The sequence below is a fragment of the Neofelis nebulosa genome, chromosome X (assembly GCF_028018385.1).
Source record: "Neofelis nebulosa isolate mNeoNeb1 chromosome X, mNeoNeb1.pri, whole genome shotgun sequence".
Lineage (NCBI taxonomy): Eukaryota > Metazoa > Chordata > Mammalia > Carnivora > Felidae > Neofelis > Neofelis nebulosa.
This window is the reverse complement of record NC_080800.1, coordinates 45,371,824-45,396,163: the sequence shown is the minus strand read 5'-3', so window position 1 is coordinate 45,396,163 and position 24,340 is coordinate 45,371,824. Positions and strand designations below refer to the sequence as shown.

General features: G+C 40.8%; 1 protein-coding gene across 1 annotated transcript; it reads right to left on the bottom strand.

The window, feature by feature from the left end:
* Positions 1 to 895: 895 nt before the first annotated feature.
* Positions 896 to 3,425, bottom strand: GSPT2 (G1 to S phase transition 2). The gene is made up of 2 exons (XM_058712960.1): positions 3,322 to 3,425; positions 896 to 3,215 (listed from the first exon to the last, which is right to left on the bottom strand). Exon 2 carries the CDS (start codon positions 3,202 to 3,204, stop codon positions 1,321 to 1,323), a length of 1,884 nt encoding a protein of 627 aa, XP_058568943.1. The 5' UTR covers positions 3,205 to 3,215; positions 3,322 to 3,425; the 3' UTR covers positions 896 to 1,320.
* Positions 3,426 to 24,340: the final 20,915 nt, after the last annotated feature.

Below are 24,340 nucleotides of genomic sequence, written 5' to 3'. Positions count from 1 at the left end.
CTGGCAGCCAGTCTCCACTCCTGTCCAACCAGCCCACAAGTGTGAGAAACTGGCACTGCCCACCATTGGGCAGGTGTTTACACTGGGTCACTACCCACTTACCAGGACTGAAGGTTCTTTCAGCTGTTGATAGCTACGCAGGTTATAAACTCAATATCCTGGCAATAAAAGTAGCCAGCTCAGGATCGAGAGTTGGGTGTTTTCTTCAACACACTATTCAGAGACAAGTCCAGTATCTCTGGCCCAAAAATGTGTTTTGATCTGATTGTAAAAATGACCCTGTAGCTTTCCTACTAACCCCCAGCACTGAAGGATACAAGGGTGGAATAGTCTCATTTCCCAACTCAGGACCCACACTAACCCTTAATTTTTACTAAATGACTTACAGCCCTTTTGCAAGCATTTATCTTGTCGATAGTCATGCCCCTTACTGTGTTGTGTCCCCCATTACAAGTCTGGTGGTGAACAAAGCAAAGGGGTATATTAAGATGATGGGGTATGGATAACAGTCTAGTCAACATATGATCTGAATCCCCAGGTATATTTGTAATTTGGCAATGCTCAACATTATGGGACCTGAAAGATGGTCTGAGCCTTTCTTTTTCAAATTACAAGTGGGGAAACAGAAGAGCTCCATTACTGATTCAAATTGGAGAAAACAAAGTTCACTGGGAAGAGCCCTCAAAGAGATATTTTTTCAAAGTGAAAATGTTTCCTTTAATATGAACCTGTGCATTGTTTGCAAATGCCTCGTTTAAAAGAGTTGAGTGGAGGACAGTTTTTGAAACCCCAAGTAATAAAATGTATTTAATTATCTGAGAAAGTAAAAAAAAAGCTAATTGAAAACTATTACGTACAAACTTTAAAAAATATTCAAAAGCAATTTGGATACCAGTAAGAGTTTCAAATGGAATATTTTATTGACATGTTAGTTGTCTTTTTAACATGTACACACACACTGACACACTCTGATTGATCTGTGTGGAACAAAGGTTGACTAAATATCCTAAGGGAAAATGAAAAATTAAAAAATATATTAATTTTTCATTGTTATAGACAATTACACCCACATCACCTACAAAACTATTACTGGTTCTGTCCAAGGAAGCAAAATGGCATAGGAGGAGGAAAGTTGTGGGTAATTCAATAGTGACATAACTGAAATCTCAACATGAGAAAGCTGACAAAACATGAATTTTTGCTGTGAAATTTCTTTGCAAAATATGAAGAAAAGTCTGTCAGTGGGCAGTAAATAAGAGAAGATGGTGAACTTCTTTAGTCAATTCTCACAGTATTGTGCAGGGGCATCAAGAAAACTGCTCAGTCCTTCTCTGGGACCAGTTTCAGAACTTTTCCAATCGCAATGGTCTTACCCTCATCTCTTAAAGTAAAACGACCCATCTGAGGAAAATCCTTGAATGTTTCCAGGCAGATAGTTCCTGCTGTCCTTAAACGGGCAATGCACACTTGATCTTGTTTCACAAAGCGGGGTCGTGTCTTACTTTTCTCTCCTGATTTTTTGTCTACCAAGGAGATTAAGGCTGTTATCTCAACTTCCTCAATACAAGTATGAATGTGCAGCACCGCATTATAGCCTGGGCAGATGATAGACTTGTGCTCAATAATCACTATCTGAACATCAAATGTGCGTCCCGAATGGCACAGATTATTAGGGTCACAAAGTATGAATCCAGGAAGAATCTCTTCTTCTTCAATTCCCTTCAGTCTGATTTTAAGGTTTTCACCTGGGGCTACACAATCAGTTTCAGCATCATCAGAAAGAATTCCAAGAACTTCCACATTGTGCTTGTTCGGCATCATCACAAGCTGCTGGCCTTTAAAAATGGATCCTGATTCCAGCTTTCCCAGGACCACAGTACCCATGTCCTTGTACTTATCCACAATTGGCAGTCTAATTGGTCCATCAATTGATCTGTTGAAGTTTGGCATATTATCCAAATATGGAATAAATGGTAATCCAGTGTACCAAGGGCAAAAATCTGATTGCTCTTTAATATTTGCCCCAGTCAGCCCTGAGCAGGGCATAAAGTGAATGTCCTTTTTGGGACTAAAGCCGACTTTTTTCAAAAAGGGCACCAGTTTTTCTTTACATTCTTCATATCTCTCACTGCTCCAATTTACTGTGGGATCATCCATCTTATTGATAAGCACTACTAAATGTTTTACCCCTGCTGTTTTTGCCAACATCGCATGTTCTCTTGTCTGTCCACCTTTCTCAAATCCAGTTTCAAATTCTCCTTTCCTGGCAGAGATTACCAGTACAGCCAAATCAGCTTGAGAAGCACCACCAATCATATTTGGGACAAAACTCTTGTGGCCAGGAGCATCTAAAATGGTGAAATGTTTCTTTTCTGTTTCAAAATAGGCACGACCCACTTCTACTGTTTTACCCTTGTCTCGTTCTTCCTGATTTGTATCTAAGGCCCAGGACAAATACCAAGTTTCTCTGTTTTTTTCTTTAGCTTCTCTCTCATATTTCTCAAGTGTCCTTTTGTCAACCATTCCTGTCAAAAACATAATTTGTCCTCCAATGGTTGACTTTCCAGCATCTACATGCCCAATGAATACCACATTTACGTGTTCTTTTTTAGGAGCACCTGAGGGCATAACCACAGATTTAGATTTTCTCACTTCCTCTTTCTCCATCATTTCTTGGCCACTGTCTTCTGGGGGCCCTGAATCTCCCAAGGAACTACCCCCTGGCTCAGCTTCACTTATTTCTTTATTGTGCTCCCATGATTCTTCTAGGACCATTTCCACCTCTCCATTTTCTACAACAGGTTCTGAAAGTTCCATAGTAATGGCTGAATTGGAACCTTCACGCCACACTAACTGTTCCTCTTTGGAATGTTCCACAGGTGCCTCCCGTCCCAGCCTTTTACCTTGAGGGTCGCCCGCGCCGGTGCAGGTTTCATCGATGCTGGTGATGTCGGCCAGGGGGGTCTGCGGCTGGGCCGGGCCCCGCAGAAAGGACGGCACGAACTCCGCGGCGTGTACATTAGGCACGAAGGGTTTGGCGTTGACGTTGAGCTGACGGCTGAATGCCGAGCTGAGATGCTCCCGTTGGGCCTCGGCCACCGCGGAGGAGGCTCCGTCTCCGCTTGGGGCCAAACCCGGGGTTTCCATGTCCACCTGGTCCCAGCAGTCGGGCGCGGAATCGCTGCTGCTGCTGCCCAGATCCATGGTCTGAGGACCTGATGGATGGCGGGGAGGGAGCGGGATTAACACGCCAGAAAGAGCGGGCTACGCCGCCAGGGGTAAGGCTGCAAGAGCGAAGGGGCAAGGGGGAGCGACACGAACCTTAGCGGCAGCAGCTAAGTCCCAATACTGCATTCGCAACTGCCGCAGCAGCAGCAGATATGGCGGCTCAACCCTCTCCTCTAGTGTGTGAGCGGATCTCCTCCCCCAAACCCCAACCACTTCCGACTCCTCCACAGCCGACCCAACGCGGGGCGTGGATTGACCCCTCGCTGCCATCCGTACGCTGGGCCTGCTTAGTTCTCAGCCATGGACTAAGTCCGAAAGTAGGATTTGTAAAACGAAATTTTCCATTCATTTTTGTTCACAGGATCTGGAAGAGCAATTTGACAGTGTAATAATTAAACCTAGACTGGCACGGCTGATTTACAATTCTACTCAAAGATTCAAGTAAAAATGAGAATTGTTATTGGACAAATGGAGGCAGGAGATGGGTTAACTACCCAGAAACCCAGCAACCAAAGGAAGAAATTACTGACTAGAAAAGCACTCATGAAATACATGTAGATGTAGTTGAACCCAGGAAATGCAACTTGAAATCACTCATTTAATTTGAAACCCAGAGGCTTTTTGATTTTCCCTCATCCAGAGGACCCCATAAGCCTGTAACTTTTGTTGATGACTTCTGTGGTGTAAGGATGGGGTTATAACTTGTTTTCATGTTAAGTGCTCTGACTGTGTCCATGAAAGGAATTGCCAAGGAGAACATTGTCCCACTGAACCTGCCCAACTTACAGTAGTTGTGCTGGTGCCTGAACAATGGCTAGCCCAAAATGCTGTGATGGATCACATAGACAGGCACTGGCCCCAGATCACTTGTATTCTTCTAACCAATTTATATTCTGAGTATTCCTGCCTCACTCACCAGCACCTCCTCAGAATACACCCCGGGTCCTCAGTATTTCCTGTCCCATTCTGGAGGCTTAGAACCCTATTCACTGCTCATACTTCTGGCACTGGGTTTGTCTAAGGACAAATCAGTGTCATGGTGGAACCTTCCCCAGTTAGTGGTAATGACAGGGTGTGGATGTCAGCCTATTTAAACTGATTGAGACCTCTGAGATGAACAAAGTCCATAGATACTAATCAATAGAATCTCACCTTCAGAAAGACTTTATAATATTTGACTGAAAGCTTAGAAGAGTTAGTCTGTAAATTATCTTAATTTAGATCAAACTGAAATAGAAAAAAAGATCTTGGGAAAATACAATTTGCTAGTACAAGATGAGGTCATAAAGTTGGATATTAAATAAATCCAACAACTCAAAATACTTGAAAAATTGGTCACTGGTTTATAACTTAACAATTTTGTTCTCCAGACTTTAGGAGTAGAAAAGATGTTCTATGTCTAATAGACCTGGACGTTCATGGTTTCAGTCTGAGGCTGCCACTATTTTACTACTTCTGTGCTATTTCCAAGCCATTAGATATCAAACCCCTTCATTGTTTTTTGCCTCTGGTAATGGCTTAATTATTTGTTGTCACATAAAAAGAATGTGCATGCAAAAAAAAAAAAAAAAAAAAAAAAAAAAAAAAAAAAAAAGAATGTGCATGCTTATTCACAATGAATAGTAAGAATTGAGAGTTTGAATGTGCAGAAACCCTTGGACAATACTGCATACATATGCTAGAGCCTTTCTCCAGCATTCTATAAACCAAGGATAGACTTTCTAAAATGTCTCTGAGAGAGCTAATCAAGGGACAGGCAGATGTGTTCACATAAGGTTAGCATTAGCAAGGAAGCAGGACAGACCTGGGATGTTTCCTTTGCCTAGGTCAATTGCATTGATCATGAGAATGCTAACATGACTGCTACTTAGAACAGAGGATGCTTCACTTTTAAAACCTTAAAGAAGAAATGAGAAACAGTGAGAGAATGTCCTGACAAGCCCACACCCTTGGGGTTTAGGGGGAGGCAGGTCCACCCAAGAGAGAGAAACATTGACAGGGCTATATAGACAGAAACTAATTTTGGACAAAATTAATTTAGTTTGTGTGATGGGGTGAATGTCTCAAGATTATCTACTTAGAACTTTGAAAGAGTGTATCAATAAATGAGAGAATTGTCTTCACCAAAGTTTTTTTTTTTTTTTTTAAGTGTAGGCAATATTTGGCCATTGCCTAATCATTTCTTCTTAAATTTTTTTTGGTGAAATATAACACAAATATAGAAAATTGCATAACAAAAAATTATTGTTTATTGACTTAGAAGGAAAACACATGTGGGGCACCTGTGTGGCTCAGTCAATTAAGCGTTCAATTCTTGATTTCAACTGAGGTCATGATCTCATGGTTAGTGAGTTCAAGCCCTGAGTTGGGCTCCATGCTGACAGCACAGAACCTGCTTAGAATTTTCTCTCTCCCTCCCTTAATGCCTCTCTTCCCTGGCTCTCAAAATAAATAAATAAACTTTTTTTGTTTTAAATAAGGGAAACGCACTTGTAACCATCACACAAATCAATAATTAGAAATTTGCTGGTCAACCCAAAAGACTTTTCAGTACCCTCTCCAGTCACAACCTACTCCCGCTAACCTTAAATGTAACCACTATCATGACATTTATGGTTTATCCATGATTTCCTGTATAGCTTTATCACATTAATGGGAAAATGAATGATGTGAATTGTGGAATTTTCTGCATTCTTGAGTTTGCTGATTGTATTTCTGTAGTATAGTTTAGAATATTTTTCTATTTCTTGTATATCAATAATTGGATCTATGAGCTTGATCAGAGATAGGTACAATTTTTTTCACATTTTGAGTATTTTCAAAACATTTCACATAAGATCAGATTGTTTTACAGTTAGAAGGAATTAATGATGATTGTGTAGAAACATGTCATTAGAGGTTGCAAAATGTGATATTGTACTTCTGTCATTTCTTTGTTTTAATGTTTATTATTTTTGAGAGAGACACAGTGCAAATGGGGGAGAGGCAGAGACAGAGAGAAGGAGGCAAAGAATCTGAAGCAGGCTCCAGGCTCCGAGCTCTCAGCTACATACCCCGACCCTGGGCTCGAACCCATGAGCTGTGAGATCATGACCTGAGCCCAAGTATGATGCTTAACCAACTGAGCCACCCAGGTGCCCTTTTTTCTTTATTAACTGTAATGCAGTTTTAAAACAATTTTCCTTCATCAGAAATTTTGTTACTCTGAGGTATGAATTGTAACAGAAACACATGGAAGTGATTGATTATTTCTATTTATTTGAGTTTTCAAAACAATGACTTGGTTGCCTATAATTGTTCACAGATGACAAATAAGGATATTTCAAAAGAATAATTATGAATTATTGGATTTATATATATTTGATGTGTTTTGAACATTTCCTTACTATACTTATTGATGTTAAGATGGTCCTTCATTGGCCAGTGGAAGCCACTTCAGGATGAGTTCTGAATCGTTTTGAGACTATGCTAGTAGTCCTTGATGGTTTATTCATTATCTGGTATGACAAAATGTACCAGCTCAATTTTATACATTTCTATGAAACCAGGAATACTGGTTCTCAATGAGAACAGGGGATAATAAAATTAGAAAATAAAATAATTACTCATATGACTTATACTATCCGTACATATAGTAGTGTCAGTACTACCAGAACTAATAGGATAAAGAAAACAGATTTTTTCATATGTTCTCCATGTTATCATCCAGTACATTATAGTTAAACTACATCTATCTGATAATAATTCACTTTTGTTGAGTGTTTTTTAGTAGCAGGTCATATTTCAATTATTTTCTATGGATTCTCTCATTTTGTTTTCCCTACCATTCTGTGAAGAAGGTAATCTATCACTCTTTTATAGATAAGAAATGGATGTTTAGAGTGGCTGATTGGATTATCCAAGGTCACATAGCTAGTAAATAGTGGACTTGGAGTTCAAACACGGACAAAAAGATGCTAAGGCCATACTGACTTGTAGCATCTATTATATATTAAGAAAGGAATTGGGAGATTTGGTGGGTGTAAGTCACAAATGGAAGAAGAGGATAAAGTCTTAGATTATTTGCAGAGAACGGAAATATGGATGAACTTGAGAGAAAGGATAATGCAGTTGAGTTCTTTTATGAGGACTTATGTTTTTTTTTCCCAAAGTAAGAGATAATCCTGTGGAGATTCTGAGGGAAGATTGCAATATTAAAAATGGGGAATGGGGGAAGATACAGAATAGACTTTTGGGGTATAGTTAAGGTGGCTAACTTGGGAGTAGTAACATCATTTTTTTTTTTTTTTTTAGAATTCCAATTAGGGCACCTGGGTGGCCCAGTCAGTTAAGCATCTGACTCTTGATTTAAGCTCAGGTCATTATCTCAGGGTCGTGGGATCAAGCCCAATATCAGCTCAGCATGGAGTCTGCTCAGGATTCTCTCTCTCTCTGTCTCTCTCTCTCTCTCTCTCTCTCTCTCTCTCTTTCTCTGTGCCTCTCTCCCCCACTCATGAGCTCTCTTTCACTCTCTCTTTCTCTCAAATAAAAATTAAATAAAAATAAAAAAGAATACCAATTAAACAAAAACAGTTTAGACTGGAAAACATAATACAGTACTCCAGGTTTTGAGATTCCCCTTTCCCCCCAACATATGCTTAGCATAACTGAGCAGGCTGGAGCACAAACAGAGTCTTAAAATTCATCTACAGTCGAGGAATAATAGTATTAGATGGGCTAAAATGAGAACAGAAAAATATCTAGGAGCTAGTGAACACAGGGTTAAGAAGACTGTGTTGGAAGCCTCATATTTGTTCTTTCAGGATGTCTTTGAGCTCTGTACATAAATTTGACTCTCTATTCTAAGGAAGATGGAAAGCCACTCCACTTCCTAAAGTTTTTGCTGCTAAGATTTCAGATGCTCTTTACCTCCTGCCAATCTGACACACACAGATCAGATTTATTTTAAATCCCATTTAAATGTAGAGAGATGTGGGGTAAGGCAGGTTTGATTTGGAGTTGTGAATCCAGCTGAAGAAGTATCTTCATTGAGCTAAGAGTTTGGTAAACTTTCCCGCATCCAGGTAGGCAACTAAGGTACCATATGCCTAAAGCCAACAGTTGCACTGAAAACATACTCATTTCCCTGCTCCCAAAATGTGGCAGCAGTGACAAATCCCCTTGGGAGCCAATTCTGCTGTATACAATAATAATTCTGGGAGGCCATGAATAGACCTGTATATCCAGGCCCTATAGAAGGACAGTATTTAAAAGCCCCTAACTCCCCAATTATCCCTGCCCTAATTAACATAGACTGTTTTCTGTTAACAGCAACCAAACACTGAATAGTAGAAGTGCCAAATAGCTGGGGTTCATTTCAAGGCCTAGTGTTTAAAACTAATTCTTTGTTAAATTTCTTTAACTGCTCTGTGCCTCAGTTTCCTTATTTGATAAGTGGAGATGAATCCACATTCATATGTACACCTTGGGTTGCTAGGTGCAAGGATGCATGGTGGGTACAAAGAAACACAGAGAATGAAATTACAAAATACTTCAGCAGATTCATTATTACTCATATACCACTACTATATAAAGTATGGGACAGGAACATCAATCCGGGCTAAAATGCCTACTAGCCAGGCCTTGGAGTATGCACAGAGAAAACAGCCTAATTTTGAGGTTAAACTGGGAAAAACATATCTCCATGCTAAGGCAGTTTCTATTGCCTGCAATGTCCATACCACACTCTGGGAAGTTATTTCTCCAATGTTTCAAATACTAGGTGAGAACAGAAGTACAAAACCAAAGCTAATGAAGTAATCCTGTTATTTTTAGAATAATTTGAACACAATTATGGGAATCTGAAGAACTCCAAAAACTAGGATATTATGCACTCAGTGTTACTCATTTTACACCGGTAGTAATAACTGCTACAGTAAAATTTGGTGAAGCGTACAAATAATACTATAATTATGTGACATCATGTAGATGTTAGTTAACAATAGGTTGTAATCATATATGTGTATGTACACATAAATCATATACATATGCATCAAATAAACATACCCATCTTAAATTTACACAATATTATACATCTATTATCTCAATTAAAAGCAAAAAATAAAATAAAATTTGAGGAATCACCCTCAGCTAGAATTGAATTCCCTGATAGTCAATTGCCATAGTAGCCTCCCCCACCTTGAAAAGAGCCCACGATGGGGGTAAAAGGGATAAAAAAAAAAGGTTCCCTATATGTAAACATGATGGCCAACCAATTCCTGCATATAATCCAGTGATCCATGTGTAAATATTACTGTCATTTCTAAGAGTAATGGAATAAGTTCAAGGTGTCATCTAATTCCCCTACACTTAATCCAACATTTATTATACAGCAGCCTGTATTCAAGTAATTGTGGGTACAAAAATTTGCACATCCGGACGTTGTATGATTTATAATGTTCTAACAAAAAAAAAATAAAAAAAATATAATGTTCTAACAATCTTTTGCAGAACTCATTTCACATCGACATAGGAGAGCTAGCTCTTGGCCCCATGTTTGAAATCAGAAAATTGAAGTTTGAGGAAAAGGAGGTCGGTCGCCAGAGGGTCTTTGATGTGACCAAGTCCAAACAGCATCCAAGATGCACGGACACAATTGGAAAAACCACTGAGATGAAGAAGCAGAATAAAGAAAGACACTTGTTGATGTGCTGACAAGGTACTTCCATAAGAGTGCTGGGACAGCGGTAAGGAGGAGCTGTGTTAGGGAAAGAGGGAAATTTGGGCTCTGCAAGTTTCTGGGAAGTAGAGCAATAGCAGATGATGGCACAGATGAGCACAGAGAAAACAGCGTGAGTGAGGATTAATGGTCATGTGAGGGAATGAATTTTGGAAGTCAAAAGATAATGAAATTCATGAGTTTAGGTCACTTGTCTCCCACCACACCCCATGAAACTAGAAGTATCCAATGAAGGAGAGTGAGTGTTACATTTTCTGAATCCCAGTGTAGTAATACTTGAATAACACCAAAGAGGGCAAAGGCATAGTGTCAATTTCAAACATCTGATGGCGGGGCGGGCACAGAAATATATTGTTATGACAAAACAATCAAGTTATGATAGCAATACACCTCACTCAGTTATTTGACATACTTAAAGCACACATTTACTAAGCACCTGCTTGTGTTCGCTCCTGTGTAGGCAGATTCAGATTGAGTCTGCATCACTTAGGGCCAAATTGAGTGTCAGTGAGAATAAGAACCAAGATGGACCTAAACACATCAAGTGTGGTTAAATATCGAGTCCATAGCGACTCTAAAGAAACAAAGACTTCCTAGTCACCATTATGAAATGCTATGAAATAAACTCGTTATTTTGAAATTGGGTGAGCAGAGACAAATAATGAAACAATTATCCCATGCCATGTTTGGCACATGAACTGTAACATTGGTTCCCAAAGAGTGGATGAGGGGAGCTGCTCATCAGAGAAGAATTCCATCCAGTAAACAAAGAAGGGTAAATAGAAGTAAAATATCTCAACTTTAATTTTTTGATGTTTATTTAGTTTTGAGTAAGAGAGAGAGAGAGAGTCTAAAGCAGGCTCCAGGGTCTGAGCTATCAGCACAGACCCTGACGTGGGACTCGAACCCATGAACCGTGAGATCATGACCTGAGCCAAAGTCAGAAGCTTAACTGACTGAGCCACCCGGGCACCCCAAAATATCTCAACTTTAAGCTTCAAAGGACGCCAGCGATCTATGCTGGCAATATAAAAAGAGGGACAGCCATACAGTATGTGCCTCCTCAAGGAACAATGCAACACTCCTCTGAGGCTTTTTTGCTAAAATATGAAGACTGACCCAGAAGAAGACTCTACCTCTAATTCCCTGTCACAGATGGCAGGATATCCTTCTTTCTCATGGCTGAATTAACATTCCTCTGCACATATGTCCTTTTTATCAAGAAACAGAATCTTTCACAGGGGACCCCTACATATGCCCCATCAACTTTAGTGGGCAGAACTTGGTCACATGGCCGCCACTGTTAGGTGTAGGGGAGGCTGGAAATACCATCACCTGGCAGGGGAGAATGAGAGAGCCATGACTGCATTGGAGAGTTCCGGGTTCCCATTTTTGGGATTAGGTATAATTTTTTTAATTTAAATTTCGATTAGTTAATAATTCAGTGCAATATTGGCTTCAGGAGTAGAATTCAGTGATTCATCACTTACATACAACACCCAGTGCTCACCACAACAAGTGCCTTTCTTAATACCCATTACTCATCTAGCGCATCACCCACCCACCTGCCCCCATGAACCCTCAGTTTGTTCTCTATTGTTGATAATCTCTTGTGGTTTGTTTCCCTTTCTTCTCTTCCCCTCCCTTCCCACAATTTTATCTCTTTTGTTTCTTAAATTCCACATATGAGTGAAATCATATATTTGTCTTTCATTGATACACTTATTTCGCTTAGCCTAATACATTCTAGCTCCATCCATGTTGTTGCAAATGGCAAGCTTTCATTGATTTTGATGGCTGAGTAATATTCCCTTATGTATACATATAATACTTCTTCTTTATCCGTTCATCAGTCGATGGACATTTGGGCTCTGCATAGTTTGGCTATTGTTGATAATGCAGCTATAAATATTGGGGTGCATGTACTCCTTTAAATCTGTATTTTTGTATCCTTTTGGTGAATACCTAATAGTGGAATTTCTGGATCATTTGGGTAGTTCTTTTTTTAGTTTTTTGAGGAACCCCCAAACTGTTCTCCAGAATGGCTGCACCAGTTTGCATTCATGCCAGCAGTGCAAGAGTGTTGTCATATCTCCGCATTCTCGCCAATATGCGTTGTTTCTTCTGTTGTTAATTTTAGCCATTATGACAGGTGTGAGGGAATATTTCATCATGGTTTTGATTTGTGTTTCTCTGATGATGAGTATTGTTGAGCATCTTTACCTGAGTCTGTTCACCATCTGGATGTCTTCTTTACAAAAGTGTCTATTCATGTCTTCTCCCCATTTCTTCACTGTGTCGTTTGTTTTATTGCATGTTGAGTTTGATAAGTTCTTTTTTGAGGGAGGGAGAGAGAGAGAGAGAGAGAGAGAGAGAGAGAGAGAGAGAGAGAGAGAGAGAGAGAGATGGGACGTAGGTGACCAAGGGGCAGAGAGAGAGAGGGAGAGTGAAGTGGGGCTCACCAGTAGGGTGCTTGAGTTCACCCAAAGTGGGGCTCCTGCTCACCTGAAGTGGGGCTCAAGCTCACCCGACGTGGGGCTCATGCTCACTCAAAGTGGGGCTTGAGCTGACCCAATGCAAGACTTGAACTCACAAACAGTGAGATCATGAGCTAAGCCAAAGTCAGGTGCTTAAACAACTGAGCCACCCAGGTGCCCTGATGAGTTCTTTATAGATTTTGAATGCTAACCCTTTATCAGATATGTCATTTGAAAATACCTTCTCCCATTCCATAGTCTGCCTTTTAGTTTTGTTGATTGTTTCCTTCCCTGTGCGGAAGCCTTTTATGAGAATATAATTTTTTAAAGCAAAATCAGTTTTTCTTACCATAAGGTATTGGTAAGAAAGACTCTTGGATCAGAAATCAACACATCCAGTGAGAAGGAGAGGCAGGGCTCCTAGGACCAAAAAACATAATCAAGAGTAAGGATTGACTATGCACTGGAAGGGATAAACTCATAAAGATTGAGCCACATTCCATTTCCAGGCATTTGCATAACTGCCACCTTGTTCTGTCCTATAACACAGGTAGCCAGAATTATCTCCATGTTATGATGAGGGAACACAGACCCCTAGAGAAGGGTTGAGGTGGCTTGTTCAGGGTACTGACTAGTCCCTCTATGACACATTATTTTCCCTCTGTCATGGATCATTGTTCCATCTCTGACTTACTACATTTAGCATGGCAAATATAAACAGGGGGAAGAGAAAGAGGTCCACTATCTCCTCAGCACAGCACAAGGCATATTGCATGTCAGGAAGGGGGCATACTTTTAACTGTGGCCACTTCTCTGATGATGGGAGATGGTGGCCCAAATGGGGCTGACAGGGTGTCTCAGAGATGATCCTGCCTCTTATGGGCTGAATTGTGTACCCTCAATATACATATATTAAGACTTTAACCCCCAGTACCTCAGAATACGGCTGTATTTGAAGATCAGGCTCTTGAATGTGTCATTAGGTTGAAATGAAGCTGTTAGGGGGGTCCCTGCTCCAATCTGACTGGTGTCCTTGTGAGAAGAGGAGATTAGGACACACGGTAAGAAAATAGAGGTGTGTGAACACGGAGGGACAGCATGTGAAGAGGCAGCGAGAGGCTGTCCATGTGCAAGCCCAAGAGAGTGGTTTCAGGGGAAACCAACCATATCAGTACCTTAATCTTGGCCTTCCTAATTCTGAAACTATGAGAAAATAAACTTTTACTTTTAAAGCCACCCAGTGGGTGACATTTTGTTATGGCAGCTCTTGTAAACTAATGCACTACCCCATGCTCTCCTTGCAACGCATCTGCACATCTTGATCAAAGGTGATGTGTGGGATCACATGAACTCAGCCACACACTGACATCAGAGTTCAAGGCCTAACAAACTACTACGGAAACTGTGTTAGAGTCTTAGCAATCTTACCATACTCAGAGGTAGCTGCCACACTGGTTGTGTTGCCAGCACGTCGGACCATAATCACAAAGAATGAGTCTGATGTGCGTTTGGTTCCATGAGCCCCTGCCATGACATTAACATCATAAGCCTGCTGATGTCCTGCCAGAGAATCAAAGAAACTTCCTAGAAGGCCTTTCTTAAACCCCATGTGCCATTTCGGGCTAATAATACGTTTCCATTCAGGAAGGAAAATAGAAGTTCTTTTTAATGTCAACTTTGCTCCCCTACCATGTTTTACCCAATGCCAGAAGGTTGTGACTCAATTCTCATCTGTCCTTAATGTCCATCCTTTAAGACTCATGTTTCCTGAGATGCAGATCCTGCCATCTGGACGCTCACTATTTTCTAGCTAGGTAGATGCATGTGGCTCAACAGCATTTGTAGATTGATGGGTTCTTGTGTGAAGAGTACCAGGGAGAGGGAAATTCCCATTATGTAAACACCTCAGGATCTAGTCTTTGGATGATTGAAAAATATTCCATCTGGGGTGTCTGGGCGGCTCAGTCAGTTAATCCTCTGACTTCGGCTCAGGTCATGATCTCACAGCTTGTGAGTTCGAGCCTCAGCATCAGGTACTGTGCTGACAGCTCAGAGCCTGGATCTTGCTTTGGATTCTCTGTCTCCCTCTCTCTCTGCACTTCCCCTGCTCATGCTCTGTCTCTCTCACTCTCAAAATAAATAGACATTTTAAAAATTAAAAAAAATTTTTGATCATGTTTTCATGTGTCATGTGAAACTCCATTGAGACATCATAATCCTGAAGACTCACCTGTTAACATGTGACATTCCCTCTTTCCTCTGAAAACTTATTGTAGATTTACTCAACTCTTCCTGGAAAATCAAGGCACTGAAGGTATGAAACCTACCTGCTCAAAGTAGATACTGTAGGCAAGTAAGAGCGAGGACACAGCAGGATGCCCCGTCGTTATTAATCCTATTATCACCCTGTTGATTGTCCCATGCTTGCCAATTAGTTATAAAATCTGTTTTGCAATAGATGAAGCAAACCCTTCAGATATCCAAATGAGAAAGGAGAAGTAGTGTGCTGGCTGGGTGCTATCTCTGTCAATTATACTTGCGTGTGTGTGCCAGAAAAGAGTCATCTAACGTGAAAGAAACAGTGAACAGGTTGTGTCCACAAACACTGACCCTGGGAAAATAAACTTTTTTTTTGCTGTTGTTGTTTGTTTGTTTGTTTTTCATTCCCATCTAAGATGGCTCGGTTTCTTTGCTGAAAGTTAGAAAAGAGTGTACAATTTCTCTGCTGTAATCTTGAAGTAATTCATCCACTAAGAAATGAAACTTCACCATGAGAGGTCTGAGAAACCGGTGTACATAATTTCTTACCTCACTTAGTTTAATCTTGAATAGAAAATAAAGGGTCTGTGGTGAAGAACCCTTTTAATTCTTTTCTGTCTTATAGAATTGAGAACACTTCACTCACTCATTTATTGGAACGACACATCTATTACTGGCACCTTGCCGAGGAAGGGGAATCTTACTTGATCTTTGCCTAAACTCTCCCCTAAACTCTCAGAGCTGTGCCTGAAGAGGCATGCGGGGAATCATGCACATGCCGACAGTGGAATGACAGAGGTTAGTTCCAAGTTTTTCTTACCAAACTGAAAGAAATGGAAACCTTGTTACTTCTAACCTTTAAAGTGTCTTCAGGATACATGCTACAAGGGTGGTTAACCTTGAAAACTTTACGGTAAGTGAAATAACCCAGACACAAAAGGACACCTATCACATGATTTTACAGATATGGAAAGTCTATACTAGGCAAAAGCATAGAGACTGAAAGTAGATTAGAGGATATCAGGGATGGGGTGGGAGGAGTAGAGGGGGGAGCTACTGTTCAATGTGTACAGAGTTTCTGTTCATACTAATAAGAACTTTGACAGGAGTGGTGATAGTTACACAATATTGTGAACCTAATTAATGCCACTGAATTGTACACGTAAAGTGATTCAAATGACCATTTCACACTATACATATATCTATATCTATATCTATCTATATCTATATCTATAACTATATATCTATATCTATATATATTACCACAATAAAAAATGGTGAGGGCATTTGATCAGGAGGCAGAAATCTCTCTTAAGGGCCAGAGGCAGCCATCTAGAAGGGGATTCTAAGTCTGTCTCTGGATAACAATTGCAGAGCCAGGCAGAGGGCCCAGTATCCAGCAAGGGTTCCATAGGTATTAGCTGCTACTTAAACTACTGTCTGTCCCTTTCCTTTCATGTGGAAGTTGTATCTCTGAGGTCTCATGGACAAACCTATGCACTTGTCAGCCTTCTGCTTGGCCTTTCCCTGACCTTTTCTCCCTTTCTCCCCTCCATTCTGCTGATTCTGATATGCTTTTACACTCCAATGTACGATTCTTAATGTCAGTGATTTGTATTTTTTTTTTTTTTAGTATTTCATTTCTTGGTGTATCCATTTGGTTGATTTTGAAGTTCTAGTTTTCTGATGAAGTCTCAATTTTGTCAGCCATATTCTTGAACATATTAATGATAATTATTTCACAGCCCATGTCTGACAATTATGCTATTGGGATATTCTGGGGATGTTTTTCTCTTCCTCTTTCTCTTAATCTGTTTCTTGATATGTCTGGTGGTTTAATTAAGTGCCAGGCGTTGTTGTGCCAGGTGGTTTAATTAAGAGCCAGGGCTCCTAGTCCTCCCAACAGCAGCGGTTCATGCCGTGGTAGATGCCTCCCTCCCCTGGGTATACTGGCAGATATAGAGTAGGAAAGCCAGTGGTACTGGGTGACTGAAGAACAGGCAAGGGGGAAATGCTCTATGTTCCTTAGGTCCTGAATCCCACACCCCCACCTAATGACATCCATGGCCCATGGAAGCATTTTTTCTGCTACTAGAGACATCTCCAGCAATCATCCATCAGAAAATCAGGTGGACTCAGAACAATGTAGTTCAGGATAGCTTTGCAAAAGCCCATTAAACTAAATGACTATGGAACAACAGTCCACCAAAGTAGGTCAGAACAGACAGGCCAAACCTTAAAACTGGGCAACTTACTGGGGAAGAATGAAGACTCCTTTTGTATAATATCCAAAATATGCAGGACGGGGAAAAAATAATTCTTTATATGCAGAACCAGGAAAGTTAAAACTTAAATGAGCAATGGCAATGCCCTGACAACAACAGAGAAGACTCAGATGTTGGGACTAGTTTGCAATGATTTTAACGTAGCCAATATAAAATTTCTTGAAGGAGTAATTATGGATTACTGTGAAATTAAAACATAGCAAACCTCTGTCAACTTACAGATATGATATAAAAAGTACCAAATGGAAATTAAAAATTAAAAACTACAGTGTAAAAAATAAAAACTTGCTGACTGGCATCCATTGTAGAATATAGATGATAGAAGATGAAAGCAGTGAATTTGAGTACAGATCAACAGAATATACTCTTTGGGGAAAAAAAGGGCAAGCAAACAAACAAGGGCAGAGAGGTGGGAGCTGTGGGACTAAAGTTAAAGAGCTAACATTTGTATCATCTGAGTTCCAGGAAGAACAAATAGTCGAAGCAATATACATCAATCCTGATATGACACAGAAGCAGTGGAATAATCAGACAGGGAAGATAAACCATAATGATAAATATGTTCTACGATAAATTTATTTCTTTTTTTTTAATATATGAAATTTATTGTCAAATTGGTTTCCATACAACACCCAGTGCTCATCCCAAAAGCTGCCCTCCTCAATACCCATCACCCACCCACCCCTCCCTCCCACCCCCCATCAACCCTCAGTTTGTTCTCAGTTTTTAACAGTCTCTTATGCTTTGGCTCTCTCCCAATCTAATCTCTTTTTTTTTTTTTCCTTCCCCTCCCCCATGGGTTCCTGTTAAGTTTCTCAGGATCCACATAAGAGTGAAACCATATGGTATCTGTCTTTCTCTGTATGGCTTATTTCACTTAGCATCACACTCTCCAGTTCCATCCACGTTGCTACAAAAGGCCATATTTCATTCTTTCTCATTGCCACGTAGTATTCCGTTGTGTATATAAACCACAATTTCTTTATCCATTCATCAGTTGATGGACATTTAGGCTCTTTCCATAATCTGGCTATTGTTGAGAGTGCTGCTATAAACATTGGGGTACAAGTGCCGCTATGCATCAGTACTCCTGTATCCCTTGGGTAAATTCCTAGCAGCGCTGTTGCTGGGTCATAGGGTAGGTCTATTTTTAATTTTCTGAGGAACCTCCACACTGCTTTCCAGAGTGGCTGCACCAATTTGCATTCCCACCAACAGTACAAGAGGGTTCCCATTTCTCCACATCCTCTCCAGCATCTATAGTCTCCTGGTTTGTTCATTTTGGCCACTCTGACTGGCGTGAGCTGATATCTGAGTGTGGATTTGATTTGTATTTCCCTGATAAGGAGCGACATTGAACATCTTTTCATGTGCCTGTTGGCCATCCGGATGTCTTCTTTAGAGAAGTGTCTATTCATGTTTTCTGCCCATTTCTTCACTGGGTTCTTTGTTTTTCGGGTGTGGAGTTTGGTGAGCTCTTTATAGATTTTGGATACTAGCCCTGTGTCCGATATGTCATTTGCAAATATCTTTTCCCATTCCGTTGGTTGCCTTTTAGTTTTGTTGGTTGTTTCCTTTGCTGTGCAGCAGCTTTTTATCTTCATAAGGTCCCAGCAATTCACTTTTACTTTTAATTCCCTTGCCTTTGGGGATGTGTCGAGTAAGAGATTGCTACGGCTGAGGTCAGAGAGGTCTTTTCCTGCTTTCTCCTCTAAGGTTTCGATGGTTTCCTGTCTCACATTCAGGTCCTTCATCCGTTTTGAGTTTATTTTTGTGAATGGTGTGAGAAAGTGGTCTAGTTTCAACCTTCTGCATGTTGCTGTCCAGTTCTCCCAGCACCATTTGTTAAAGAGACTGTCTTTTTTCCATTGGATGTTCCTTCCTGCTTTGTCAAAGATGAGTTGGCCATACGTTTGTGGGTCTAGTTCTGGGGTTTCTATTCTATTCCATTGGTCTATGTGTCTGTTTTTGTGCCAATACCATGCTGTCTTGATGATTACAGCTTTGTAGTAGAGGGTAAAGTGTGGGAGTGTGATGCCTCCTGCTTTGGTCTTCTTCTTCAAAATTACTTTGGCTATTCGGGGCCTTTTGTGGTTCCATATGAATTTTAGGATGGCTTGTTCTAGTTTCGAGAAGAATACTGGTGCAATTTTGATTGGGATTGCATTGAATGTGTAGATAGCTTTGGGTAGTATTGACATTTTGACAATATTTATTCTTCCAATCCATGAGCAGGGAATGTCTTTCCATTTCTTTATATCTTCTTCAATTACCTTCATAAGCTTTCTATAGTTTTCAGCATACAGATCTTTTACATCTTTGGTTAGATTTATTCCTAGGTATTTTATGCTTCTTGGTGCAGTTGTGAATGGGATCAGTTTCTTTATTTGTCTTTCTGTTGCTTCATTGTTAGTGTATAAGAATGCGACTGATATCTGTACATTGATTTTGTATCCTGCAACTTTGCTGAATTCATGTATCAGTTCTAGCAGACTTTTGGTGGAGTCTATCGGATTTTCCATGTATAATATCATGTCATCTGCAAAAAGCGAAAGCTTGACTTCATCTTTGCCAATTTTGATGCCTTTGATTTCCTTTTGTTGTCTGATTGCTGATGCTAGAACTTCCAGCACTATGTTAAACCACAGCGGTGAGAGTGGGCATCCTTTCGTGTTCCTGATCTCAGGGGAAAAGCTCTCAGTTTTTCCCCATTGAGGATGATGTTAGCTGTGGGCTTTTCATAAATGGCTTTGATGATCTTTAAGTATGTTCCTTCTATCCCAACTTTCTCAAGAGTTTTTATTAAGAAAGGGTGCTGGATTTTGTCAAAGGCCTTTTCTGCATCGATTGACAGGATCATATGGTTCTTCTCTTTTTTTTTGTTAATGTGATGTATCACGTTGATTGATTTGCGAATGTTGAACCAGCCCTGCATCCCAGGAATGAATCCCACTTGATCATGGTGAATAATTCTTTTTTTATGCCGTTGAATTCGATTTGCTAGTATCTTATTGAGAATTTTTGCGTCCATATTCATCAGGGATATTGGCCTGTAGTTCTCTTTTTTTACTGGGTCTCTGTCTGGCTTAGGAATCAAAGTAATACTGGCTTCATAGAATGAGTCTGGAAGTTTTCCGTCCCTTTCTATTTCTTGGAATAGCTTGAGAAGGATAGGTATTATCTCTGCTTTAAACGTCTGGTAGAACTCCCCTGGGAAGCCATCTGGTCCTGGACTCTAATTTGTTGGGAGATTTTTGATAACCGATTCAATTTCTTCGCTGGTTATGGGTCTGTTCAAGCTTTCTATTTCCTCCTGATTGAGTTTTGGAAGAGTGTGGGTGCTTAGGAATTTGTCCATTTCTTCCAGGTTGTCCAATTTGTTGGCATATAATTTTTCATAGTATTCCCTGATAATAGTTTGTATCTCTGAGGGATTTGTTGTAATAATTCCATTTTCATTCATGATTTTATCTATTTGGGTCATCTCCCTTTTCTTTTTGAGAAGCCTGGCTAGAGGTTTGTCAATTTTGTTTATTTTTTCCAAAAACCAACTCTTGGTGTCGTTGATCTGCTCTACAGATCTTTTAGATTCTATATAGTTTATTTCTGCTCTGATCTTTATTATTTCTCTTCTTCTGCTGGGTTTAGGCTGCCTTTGCTGTTCTGCTTCTATTTCTTTTAGGTGTGCTGTTAGATTTTGTATTTGGGAGTTTTCTTGTTTCTTGAGATCGGCCTGGATTGCAATGTATTTTCCTCTCAGGACTGCCTTCGCTGCGTCCCAAAGCGTTTGGATTGTTGTATTTTCATTTTCGTTTGTTTCCATATATTTTTTAATTTCTTCTCTAATTGCCTGGTTGACCCACTCATTCGTTAGTAAGGTGTTCTTTAACCTCCATGCTTTTGGAGGTTTTCCAGACTTTTTCCTGTGGTTGATTTCAAGCTTCATAACATTGTGGTCTGAAAGTATGCATGGTATAATTTCAATTCTTGTAAGCTTATGAAGGGCTGTTTTGTGACCCAGTATATGATCTATCTTGGAGAATGTTCCATGTGCACTCGAGAAGAAAGTATATTCTGTTGCTTTGGGATGCAGAGTTCTAAATAGATTTATCAAGTCCATCTGATCCAATGTATCATTCAGGGCCCTTGTTTCTTTATCGACCGTGTGTCTAGATGATCTATCCATTTCTGTAAGTGGGGTGTTAAAGTCCCCTGCAATGACCACATTCTTATCAATAAGGTTGCTTATGTTTATGAGTAATTTTTTTATATATCTGGGTGCTCCGGTATTTGGCGCATAGACATTTATAATTGTTAGCTCTTCCTGATGGATAGACCCTGTAATTATTATATAATGCCCTTCTTCATCTCTTGTTACAGCCTTTAATTGAAAGTCTAGTTTGTCTGATATAAGTATGGCTACTCCAGCTTTCTTTTGGCTTCCAGTAGCATGAGAAATAATTCTCCATCCCCTCACTCTGAATCTAAAGGTGTCCTCAGATCTAAAATGAGTCTCTTGTAGACAGCAAATAGATGGGTCTTGTTTTTTTATCCATTCTGATACCCTATGTCTGTTGGTTGGCGCATTTAATCCATTTACACTCAGTGTTATTATAGAAAGATACGGGTTTAGAGTCACTGTGATGTCTGTATGTTTTATGCTTGTAGTGATGTCTCTGGTACTTTGTCTCACAGGATCCCCCTTAGGAGCTCTTGTAGGGCTGGTTTAGTGGTGACGAATTCCTTCAGTTTTTGTTTGTTTGGGAAGGCCTTTATCTCTCCTTTTATTCTAAATGATAGACTTGCTGGATAAAGGATTCTCGGCTGCATATTTTTCCTGTTTAGCACACTGAAAATATCGTGCCATTCCTTTCTGGCCTGCCAAGTTTCAAAAGAGAGATCAGTCACGAGTCTTATAGGTCTCCCATTATATGTGAGGGCACGTTTATCCCTTGCTGCTTTCAGAATTTTCTCTTTTTCCTTGTACTTTGCCAGTTTCACTATGATATGTCGTGCAGAAGATCGATTCAAGTTACGTCTGAAGGGAGTTCTCTGTGCCTCTTGGATTTCAATGCCTTTTTCCTTCCCCAGTTCAGGGAAGTTCTCAGCTATTACTTCTTCAAGTACCCCTTCAGCACCTTTTCCTCTCTCTTCCTCCTCTGGGATACCAATTTTGCGTATATTATTTCTTTTTAGTGTATCACTTCGTTCTCTAATTTTCCCCTCATATTCCTGGATTTTTTTATCTCTCTTTCTCTCCCCTTCCTCTTTTTTCATAACTTCATCTTCTAGTTCACCTATTCTCTCCTCTGCCTCTCCAATCCAAGCTGTCATCGTTTCCATTTTGTTTTGCATTTCGTTTAAAGCGTTTTTCAGCTCCTCGTGACTGTTCCTTAGTCCCTTGATCTCTGTAGCAAGAGATTCTCTGCTGTCCTCTATACTGTTTTCAAGCCCAGCGATTAATTTTATGACTATTATTCTAAATTCACTTTCTGTTATATTATTTAAATCCTTTTTGATCAGTTCATTCGCTGTTGTTATTTCCTGGAGATTCTTCTGAGGGGAATTCTTCCGTTTGGTCATTTTGGATAGTCCCTGGAGTGGTGAGGACCTGCAGGGCACTTCCCCTGTGCTGTGGTGTATAACTGGAGTTGGTGGGCGGACTGCAGTCCGACCTGATGTCTGCCCCCAGCCCACCGCTGGGGCCACAGTCAGACTTGTGTGTGCCTTCTCTTCCCCTCCCCTAGGGGCGGGATTCACTGTGGGGTGGCGTGGCCCATCTGGGCTACTTGCACACTGCCAGGCTTGTGGTGCTGGGGATCTGGCGTATTAGCTGGGGTGGGTAGGCAAGGTGCACGGGGGGCAGGAGGGGCAGGCTTAGCTCCCTTCTCCTTAGGTGATCCACCTCAGGAGGGGCCCTGTGGGAGTCAGGAGGGAGTCAGATCCACTGCCGGAGGTTTGGCTCCGCAGAAGCACAGAGTTGGGTGTTTGCGCAGAGCGAGCAAGTTCCCTGGCAGGAACTGGTTCCCTTTGGGATTTTGGCTGGGGGATGGGCGGGGGAGATGGCGCTGGTGAGCGCCTTTGTTCCCTACCAAACTGAGCTCTGTAGTCTGGGGGCTCAGCAGCTCTCCCTCCTTTTGTCCTCCAGCCTTCCCGCTTTCCGAGCAGAGCTGTTAACTTATGACCTCCCAGACGCTAAGTCGCGCTTGCTGTCAGAACACAGTCCGTCCGGCCCCTCCGCTTTTGCCAGCCAGACTCGGGGGCTCTGCTTGGCTGGCAGGCTGCCCCTCCGCCCCGGCTCCCTCCCGCCAGTCCGTGCAACGTGCACCGCCTCGCCGCCCTTCCTACCCTCTTCCGTGGGCCTCTCGTCTGCGCTTGGCTCCGGAGAGTCTGTTCTGCTAATCCTCTGGCAGTTTTCTGGGTTATTTAGGCAGGTGTAGGTGGAATCTAAATGATCAGCAGGACGCGCGGTGAACCCAGCGTCCTCCTATGCCACCATCTTCCAGGTCCTGATAAATTGATTTCTAATGGGAAGCATAGACAATGTGCAGCAATAGATATATAACGTAGGTAGGTAGATGGAAACTGTAAAAGAGAATAAAAGGAGAATGCCAGCATTCATACTAGTTCACTAGCTATGAAAAATGTCTCTGTTTGGGTCATCAGTAGTTGTGACCTTGAAGAAAGGCCAACGAGGGCTTCCCAAAGTGAAACACAAGTAGAGAAAAGATGAAAAAACACAGAGTAGAACATCCAAAAACTGGAACAATTTCAAAGTATGTGACATACGCATGAATGGAATACCCAAAGTGGAAGTCAGAGCAGAAAAATATATTTGGAAAATGACGACTGTGAAATTTCCAAATTACTGATAGGCACTGAATCATACATCCAGATGTTCACAGCTATCAAAACAAAACAAACAAACCAACAAACAAGCAAACAAACGAGCAAACAAAAAAGCTACCTGGTGGCCTATAAATTTGAATTAAAGAAGAGACAAAACAAAGAAGAGATCTTGAAGAAAGCCAGACTAATGCACATCCCCCACCCCCCCCCCACACACACACCAAGAAGAGAAAGAACTACAATAACAAAAACTGCTTACTGATAGAGGAACAAGAAGAAAATTACAGTGGAGTCATGTCAGTAGCCATGCAAGCAGGAAGAGAGTATAGGAGATCTTGTTAAGGTGCCAAAAGATAAATAACTCACCCACCTATGATCATTTATGTGTCTAGTAAACAATATTTTGTTAAAAGGGTTGGTAAATAAAGTCTTTTCTCTCAGATAAAGAAAAAATGGAATCATCACCATTAGACGTATCCTGCAAAAAGTGGAAAAGATTTTATTGAGGAAATAAGAAAAATGAT

Coding starts and splice junctions, on each gene's coding strand:
- GSPT2 (XM_058712960.1), bottom strand. CDS start 3,204: ATGGATCTGGGCAGCAGCAGCAGCGATTCCGCGCCCGACTGCTGGGAC.